This window comes from Schistocerca serialis, chromosome 8 (genome assembly GCF_023864345.2).
Source record: "Schistocerca serialis cubense isolate TAMUIC-IGC-003099 chromosome 8, iqSchSeri2.2, whole genome shotgun sequence".
Taxonomy (NCBI): domain Eukaryota; kingdom Metazoa; phylum Arthropoda; class Insecta; order Orthoptera; family Acrididae; genus Schistocerca; species Schistocerca serialis.
In genome coordinates, this window is record NC_064645.1 from 107,726,176 (window position 1) to 107,735,904 (window position 9,729).

The 9,729-nt window shown below is 45.7% G+C and overlaps 1 protein-coding gene across 2 annotated transcripts; it reads left to right on the forward strand.

The window, feature by feature from the left end:
- Positions 1–4,339: 4,339 nt before the first annotated feature.
- On the forward strand, positions 4,340–8,677 carry LOC126416420 (uncharacterized). Of its 2 annotated transcripts, none has more exons than XM_050084139.1 (3): positions 4,340–6,321; positions 6,451–6,763; positions 7,680–8,677. In XM_050084139.1, the coding sequence occupies exons 1-3, from the start codon at positions 6,293–6,295 to the stop codon at positions 8,199–8,201; spliced, it is 864 nt and encodes a 287-aa protein (XP_049940096.1). In that variant the 5' UTR covers positions 4,340–6,292; the 3' UTR covers positions 8,202–8,677. Both variants share the same exon structure in this region; 1 of them encodes a protein (XP_049940096.1).
- The last annotated feature ends 1,052 nt before the right edge of the window (positions 8,678–9,729 follow it).

Sequence of the window (9,729 nt, forward strand, 5' to 3'; positions counted from 1 at the left end):
TGAATAGTTCTAGATTTTTGGTTACCTTTTACTGTTTCGATGTGTTAAGATGTTAAGAAGTACAGTGTAACATCGCTACTGTACCAGCAATTAAAATTTTCAAACGACCGCTTCGATAAACAGTGCAACGCCATGAAATATTCATGTGCACACAAGGAGAATTAATTTTGAGAAAATATTGGACATACAAGAAAGGAAATTGTTGTAGCATGGAATGTGCATAAGAAGTGCAAAATGTAGGCTAAGTTTTATATTCCATGGTTATTAGTTCATGCTTAGTGGTATGGATTATTTCAGGATATACTGATGTGTAATAATGAAATCCCTTTTTTTATTATTTTCTTTGAGTAACAGTGTTTTTCCATTGTATGCAAACTATGTTACAGGGCAGCTCTTTATCTTGGTTGTTTTCAAGAGGCTACTAATATACTCAATCACAGATTTGATAACCATTACCGTATCCCACTTTCCTTCATCCATTTCCTTTTAAATACTCAGTTAGGGCACTTAGGAGTTTGTATTGACAAATCGGATTGCGTGAAGGCAATCTGGGTTAAATGTCAGGTTCAAACCACCTTCGCGTAATCAGACACGATTCCTCCTGGACACAATCGAGAACCGACGCAACATAGTTCACAAAATCTGCTCTCTCTGTCCAACCTGCACGAAACTCGGTAAAGAAATTACCGTGAGTGCAAAATTATCGTGAGTGCAAGATCTAATATAATTACTATCGTCATACCACATTACATACAACTTATATAAATATATAAAATTTAGCCAAGCCATCAATGTCTACTCCTGGGTGTTTCAGAATTCCTGTTACAGGCTTTCAGGTGTTGCAGAGGGGACTTAGAAGACAAAGCTCTGATAAGGAACTTATGTCCAGAAATGTATCTGAGCCATTCGCAGCTCGTGTTCATGACATTTATTGTTTGTCATCTTCTATTACTTTACTGCCACCTCGTTTTCTTATTCCATTTACTGGCGTCACTAGCTTCCTGCCTTACTTGCCCGTGAGTGGCAGCAGCAGCAGCAGCAGCAGCACGTATCGATAAGCGCACTGTCGTACCGACCCTGGAGCGTCCAATAGTATTTCGGGGTCGTTGTGTGTCTGATGCCGCGTCCACACGCTTGGCGCTTGCCACAAACTCCAAGCCTCTACAAACGCTTGGCTACATTTGGGGAACCATCCACATGCTCGCGAGGGCACTTGTTTGTTCTGGAGAAGCAAGCATGATGGATGTAGAGGTTGTGTCGGCCATAACCTTTGGCTTAACCTATCTTTATTATAAAAAAGAAAAAAGAGACTAAAAAGAAAAACGAGGAAAGAAAACACAAAATGCGGGAAAGGAGAATGCAGTAGCCACCAGAAAGATCATGGGAGGTGCACATCAGCACGGCAGGTCATGGACAGTAGTGGCCGCAAGTAAAGTCCATTCCACCAGAGAGCACGCGAGAATTTGGCCACGCCCTCTGCCAGCGGAACAACAACAACTCTGGCAGCGCGGGCCGTGTCCAGTCTGTTTTACATCGGGCATGCCTAGCAGACGATTCCCGGTCTACACTATGTGAAGTGCGATGGACAATGTGAATCGTGTTAATACATAATTGGTGACGAGTAGGGTCGTTCTTTCGCGTGTTGCATCGTTGTTCCAGTTTCGCAGCTTATCCATGGCATGGAGAATTTAGTGCGGGTTTTGGTTGAGCAGCAGACGGAGCTCATGGCCACCATGAAACAAGCGCTTCCGGCGTTGCTCTCCACACAGTCTGCTCCAGCGCCATTCCCTCCTCCCTTTCCCCTGTATGACGAGACGGCGGAGGATTGGGACGCATATGAACATCGCCTTCAGCAGGATTTCCAGGCATTTTATGTTGCCGATGCAGAGGTATGTCGTGCTCCTTTCTTGTCTTGGATATCTACCCTCACTGTATCAAGTTTTGCGGCAGCTAGTGCCATTGCAGGAACCCTCATACTTGTCTTTTGACGCATTGTGTTCATTGCTGTCTTCATATTATCACTGCCGCATGCATGTTGTGGCGGCTAGGGTCGAGTTCTATCAATGCAAGAAACAACCCCATCAGTCTTACCGGCCGTGGGCCGCTACTCTGCACATTCTTAGTCGCAAGTATCATTTTGTCACGGTGCAGTTGCGAGAGTCGTATGCCCACGTTATGGTGCGAGACATCATTGTTCGTACGGCCCCTGATAGGGAGGTCCGGCAACGGGCCCTGCAGTTGGAAGATCCTTCCCTTGAGGATGTCCTGTCCATTGCTCAATTGTATGAAGTCTCTCACGCCGCAGATCAACAGTTGGAAGCGTGGTGCGACGTCGTGGCGGTTCAGGGCGGCGCGGCCACGTCCAATGCGTCCGGGGTGGACGACTTGCAAGCAGTACAATCCGGCCGTTACGGCCGCTCCCGCACGGCGCATAAACAGAGTTCCGGCCGCCGGCCCCTGTTACCGTCCTGTGCGTTGTGCTATATACATCATGATCGGTCAGAGTGCCCCCAGCATTGGGCCGTTTGTTGCAAATGTAATAAAAAAGGACACATTGCTAAAGTTTGCCGCTCAGCCTCGAAAGAATCGAAGGAAGCAGGTACAGAGGACATGGACATTGACATTCAGGAAGTTTCATTGGGCCAGACTCCCAATGCATCGGCACACAAACTCTTTATCAAGGTGTCGGTTCAGTCGCGCCAATTACAACTGCAAGTACAATGTTGAATGCACAAACTTACTCCGACCTTGGGTCGCCCCCATTGGCGCCAGTTTACCGGCGTCTCCGCGGTTATGGTAAACAGTTCATTCCCCTACTGGGTCAATTCACTATCAACGTTACTTACAAATCAGTCACTTGGTCTCTTACTTTTATTGTTGTCAGTGATGTGAGCTCTGTTAACCTTTTTGGATTGGATGCCTTTCAAGCTTTTGGTTTTTCTATCACAGACACCATACAGTTGGTCTCCGAAGACGTTCCCTATCAGTCATTGGAATCTTTGAGCTCTGACTTTAAGGATATCTTTGAAGAGGGCATGGGGCATGTTTCAGACTTTGAAGCTCACTTAACGTTGAAGGCGTCAGCTTGCCCGCATTTCCTACGTGCGAGACAGATCCCCTTGGCTCTCCGCCCTCAGGTAAAAGCAGAGCTAGACCGGCTGACAGCCCTCATGGTCGTTCTTCCCATTTCTTCTAGTGAGTGGGCTTCGCCCCTCGTTATTGTCAGCAAACCCTTGGTAAAATTATGTCTTTGTGGCGATTTCAAGGCCACCATTAATTCCCAATGGGTGGTGGACACCTATCCCTTGCCTTGTTCTGATGAATTGTTCTCCGACGTGGCGGGAGGCCAGTATTTTTCGAAAATCGATCTTTTGGAGGCTTATCATCAGATACCACTTGGTGAGGACTCCAAACGGCTGGCGGTCATGAACACCCTGTTTGGCCTTTACCAATACCAGTGACTGGCCTTCGGAATATCCAGTGCCCCGGCGATATTTCAGCGTTATCTTGAGCATGTCACAACAATCCCTCATTGTATTAATTACCTGGACGACATAATTGTCACAGGCTGCAGCATGAAGGAACACTTGCACAACCTTCGAACCCTCTTTCTCAAATTCAGGTCTGTGGGCCTGCGTTGCAACCTGCGTAGGTCGAACTTCTTCCAACCGTCCATTGAGTATGTGGGCTACATCATCTCTCGGCACGGCGTCCAGCCGCTAGAAAGTTTGGTCCAAGATATCGTCGACCTTCCGTGGCCCGCTTCACTGAAGGAGTTACAAGCTTTTTTAGGCAAGATTGCCTATTACCACCGGTTCATTCCCTGGGCTTCCACCATAGCCCACCCCCTGTACTGCCTTCTGCGCAAGGGTGTTCCTTTTGATTGGTCGCCTGCATGCGAGTGAGCGTTCACCTCATTGAAGAGCCTCCTCACGTCAGCGCCTTGTTTGGCTACTTTTGACCCCAATAAGCCATTGGTCCTGGCTACAGACACTTCACAGTATGGGGATGGGGCGGTCCTGGCCCATCACAACGCAGATGGCTCCGAGCAGCCACTGGTGTTTGCATCTAAAACTCTTAGTCCTGCGCAGGCCCATTATTCCCAGGTGGAAAAAGAGGCTTTGGCCATTGTCTATGCTGTTACCAAGTTTCACCCTTTCTTGTATGGCATGAAGTTTCCGTTAATCACTGACCATAAGCCATTAATATCATTATTTGGCCCCGCCTCTCAGATTCCGGATAGGGCGGCCCACAGACTGCAATGCTGGGTCTTGTTCCTCTCTAAGTACCATTATGACATTCATTTTCACCCTACCAGACAGCATGCCAATGCCGATGCTCTTTCCCGTCTTCCGGTGGGCCTGGATCCTAAGTTCGATCAGGAGGAGATTATGTGTTTTCATTTGGATGTGGTGTCCCGCCAAGCAGTTGACGGCTTCCCGATCACTAGTTCTAGAGCCACCAGGGAAATGGCAGCTGACCCGGTTCTCCGGCAAGTAGTTCGCATCGTTCAGCAGGGGTGGTCATCCCGACCTCCAGGCCGGGTCTCGGACCCTCTTCGTAATTATTTTGTTCTACGAGACCGCCTCTCAGTCTTGGAAGGAGTTCTCCTTCTGGCTACTGATGATACAGCTCCTCGCGTGGTTGTTCCTGCAAGTTTGTGAAGGGAGGTCCTCACGTTATTACATGAGGGGCACTGGGGTGTATCCCGTACTAAAACCTTGGCTCACAGACATGTGTACTGGCCTGGTATTGACAGACACATTGAGCATTTGGTGGCCGCCTCTTCCCAGTATGTGAGCCAACAGGCGTCTCCCAGGTCAGTGTTCTCTTCATGGCCGCCTGCAACCCGGGCATGGGAACGTGTTCACATAGATTTTGCAGGCCCGTTTCGCAATGGCTTTTGGCTCATTGTCATTGATGCTTATTCCCAATTCCCATATGTGGTTCGCTGCCCCTCAACCACTTCAGAAGTTGCAATCCAGGCACTCACAAAAATCTTTTCTGTGAAAGGCCTGTCAGTCACCCTGGTATCGGACAATGGACCTCAGTTTATTTTGCAGGCCTTCCTGGATTTTTGTAGGCGCTTCGGTATTTGGCACGTTTGCTCTCCCCCCTTTCATTCACAATCAAATGGGGAAGCCGAGCGCATGGTGCGCACATTTAAGACGCAGATGAAAAAGTATGTGCACGAATGTCCTGCAGAGGAGGCATTGACGTTTTTCCTGACGGCATACCAGACCACACCGATGGGAGAATGCAGCCTCACAGAGCTCCTCCACGGGCGCCAACCTAGGACTCTGCTGCACCTCCTCCAGCCTGGTCCTCGCCAGTCTTCGCAAAACGGGGTACCCGGCTTTCCACCGGGTATGTGGGTCTGGGCACATGGGTTTGGTCGCAATCTACATTGGATACCAGCGGTGGTCCTGTACTGCAATGGCCACAGGCTCTATACCTTGCAGGCGGGGGACCGGGAGGTACATCGTCACCAAAATCAGCTATGTCCATGTTTTGGCACCCACCCTCCAACCCCTCAGGCACTGGCTTCCCCATTGCCGGCACCCGTGTTGTTTTCTCAGGGGATGCTACCGCCCCTCCCTCCTGTGACTCCGCCACACTGCATTGGTTCTCAGCCTTGGCGGCCTCCAGTAGCTCCAGCATCGGCATTGCCATCGTTAGAGATGCCCCGGCGAGAGCCGGCCCTCCTCGCAGGCCCGGTTTCTCAGGAGGCTGGTTCATCTGTGGTCGTGCCTTCCCCATCATCCCCACCACTGGGTCTTGCCCCTCCCAAGGTGAAATGGGATCCGGAGTTCGACAGCTTGTCGCCCGTTCTGTCCCGGGGTCCGGTGGTGGGACGACGGGGGCCTCTTCTTGTGGGTCACTTCCAACCGTATTCGAAGTTTTTGGCTGGAGGGTTGGCAGATCCCCCCAACTCCAGCATTCCAATGGAAGTGGAGGCCATCGCTACTGCACGATGCTCCACCTTCCAACACAGTGGATCACAGTGGCTTCACCCCCCGAAGGAGGAGGAGTGCAGTAGCCACCAGAAAGATTGTGGGAGGCGCACATCGGTACGGTGTGTCACGGACAGTAGTGGCTGCAAGTAAAGTCCCGTCCACCAGAGGGCACGCAAGAATTTGGCCGCGCCCTCTGCCGGAGAAACAACAACAACTCTGGCAGCACGGGTAGTGTCCAGTCAGTTTTACATCGGGCATGCCTAGCAGACAGTTCCCGGTCTACACTATGTGAAGTGCGATGGACAACGAGAATTGTGTTAATACAGAGAAGGTGGATGTTAAAAATTCATAGAGACCATACCAGGTAATTGTTAAATTATTACATTATAGCTTCATTTATGTATCTATGATCATTATACAGTTTCTTATGTGTATTTCGTTTAATATAATTAGGCATATGAAAAAATTATTGATTTACAATTTGTGATTGCAGAGAATATATGGAAGAAAAATGTAAGGAGCTTCTTTATGAACCATTTGGACAGTCTGATAACTTCTGCAAGATGAGCTACACTGATTTTGAATATTTGGTGAATGAAATTTCACCTACGATTTCGAAGAAAAGTACAGACTTCAGAGCAGCTATACCAGCTAAATATCGTCTGGCAATAACACTAAGATATTTAGCATCCAGAGACAGTTACAAGAGTCTACACTATTTGTTTAAAGTATCCACCCAGGCCATATCAAAAATTATACCTGAAGTCTGCAGAGCTCTTAATAACATTCTGAAAGTTGAAATAAAGGTAACGTGAAACATGTTTGATATTTTGTTTTTAGTATTTCTTATTAGTTTGAATAGCTCGGTGTAAAAAAATATTAATCACTGTTCTGTACAATTGTTATTACTTATGCACTAGTATCATAGCACTCAAAATCTTCATAAGCTTTCTGGAATGCTTCGTTAATAACGTTTTGTCTCTGAGGCGTGATTATTTCATCAGATACCGGGACCGGTATTACTGTAATTGTAGAGGTGGTCTTTGAAGGGTTGGATTCAGCTGAGTAAATAGTTATGTTGTCATCTCTGTTTCGATGATGTGTTGGTGGTAATGGAGTAGGGGCTCTTTCAAAATTGGAGATAAGATTGGTAGTGAAGGGGTCATAATTTGGGGTAGAAGGTTCAGAAAATGACGTTTGAACACGTGCTGAGCAGTTTGGTACTACTATAAATCCACTTGACACTGATGATGGTCTAGAATATTGAAATGAATTATGAGGGGATGGTGTTTCACATGAAAATGGCCTCTATTTAATTCTTTTGATAAATAAACCATCTATTTCATATATCATTAACTTCCTGTTGTCTTGAGTAAGCTCCCGCATCTTTTTGGCTAGTAGCTTAGCATATAGATCACATTCATCATCTTCAGCATTTGCACATGATGGACACTAAGTACACATTCGTTAATTGAACAAATGCTGTGGCCATTTGCTGTTCTGCTATATTCAAAGCAGTGTGATGACAAGATTTCTCCTTAGATTTACTTGTAGATGGTGAAGAAACCATAGAAGCAGGAGTCGAGGAACCCGCCATGCTGTTATAATTTTCTGTCTCCTCAGCTTCATCCACAATTTCTTCGCCAGCTGTTTCTGATGATCGTGATTGCTGCAAAAATTAGATTTTATTAGCAACTCTACAGTTTAACATTGTGTTTTCAGATGCCCTCTACAGCGGAAGGGGATGCAGCAGTAAATTCCCACATTGTGGCATCGTTGGATGGCAAACATATAGTTATCGAGAGTCCACCTCATAGTGGAACTGAATATTTCAACTACAAGAAAACTTTCAGTATAGTGCTTTTGGCATTAGTTGATAGTAATTATAACTTTGTATTTGTTGACATAGGATGTCAAGGGAGGATTAGTGATGGTGGTGCTTTTAACAATTCATTATTATGGCAAAGAATCTGCAGAAATGAAATGAACTTCCCCACACCATGCCCACTCCCTGGATCGAACAATAACGTAAACGTGCCATATGTATTTTTAGCAGATGGTGCCTTTGCACTCAGTACGCATGTTATGAAACCTTACCCTGGACATCATGAGACTGTATTGCCAAAAAGAATATTTAACAAACAATTGCCTAGAACCCAGGTTGGAGTGGAGAATACTTTTGGCATTTTAACTTCAGTGTTCAGAATTTTAGGAGACCTATTAATTTGGATCTCAAAACTGTGAAAGAAATTACTATGACCTGTGTGCTACTACATAACTTTCTCAGAAAAAGTAGATCTTCTTCAGAAAGATATATTCCCCCTGGAACTTTGGATCTATGGGATAGTAATGGGAATCTGATAACACCTGGTGCATGGTGGAATATAACAGAATACAATGCAATACAAAATTTGCCACTTGTACCTCGAAGATCACCGCTAAATGCCATCAAGATTAGGGATGAATTTACTTCATACTTTTGTAGGAGTACGAATGCTTCATGAGGAGTTCTGACTTCTTAATTTTAGAGCATGTACTTCATATTATAGAAACAGTAAAAATCAAAACTGATAGATTCCAAAATTTTGCTTAGTGTATCTGAGTTCAAACCAATCTTGTTGGTATATAGCAGCAAAAGAAATGATTCCACAAGCTGGTACGCAAACCAAACTGATTCGTAAATATCTTCGACTCCGGAGGGAAAATTATTATTACTTATTATTTACGTCATATACATACTTATTTTGTTAGTAACACCACTATTTTAGTAAAAATAAATGTAGAACTTTGAAAAATATACAGTTTGTTCCAGTCATCTATTTATCAAATTTATTGTATATATATCCTGTAAATATTAATAAATAACTAAATTTGTACCCAAGCCAGAAAGAATAGAATCTTGTTTCTTCTTTAAATGTTTACAAAATGTGGCCATAAGAATTTCCTTTTTGTTTTTAATCTCCTTTACATGTTTCTTTAAAAATTCACTGAGACAACTCCAGGCATCAGCCACTTTTTTTCATCTGTATGGTTTTTATTGCTCAGGTCCCAAATGCAGGGTTCTGCTTGATAACATTCAATGAATTGTAATATTTCCTCATTGGATCAGTTACCGGTATTCATTTTCCCCGCTGTAGCCTACTTCTACACAAAGAGGAACGCACTTCTGTCCGCCGCCAGTGCACAAACAATACTAAGTCCACAACAAACGTGTGGATGTGTCGCAAGCGCTTGCCACAAACCTCCTTTGATTTGTGCCAAAAAACCGACACTCTACTGGATCGGCCACAAGCACAAGCAAGCCTACACAAGTCAAGCCAAACGCCCTATCTACATGTTTGAATTTGTGATGGCTTGTCGAGGTTTGGCAAGCGTGTGGACACAGCATGAGGAGCGAGTTCGGGACGGACCAGCAGTGCAGCAGCAGTGAAGTCGGGGATGGAGAGCCGGTGAGGTGCTGACAGCCAGTTGAGCTGTGGCTGGCTCCCACTTTACTTATGTGAAACAGCAAAACTAGAAATGAAGTAAAATGTGCTCTTATCTGCAAATGACTTTAGTCTCCCGTGGTTATCGCGATTTTGCTGTTATGCTCTCCTTCCACGGGTGGCAGCAATGGTGTGTATCGATATTCGCACCTTGGACTATCTTTGACCTGGCACTTATAGTTTCCGGCTGGGCGGTGTGCAACCAGTCAGTTGGTTGGCGTGGAGCAGCAAGGAATTCTCTGCGGGACGTAGTTTGGCCGGGGCCACTGGTGGTTTCTACGCAGTGT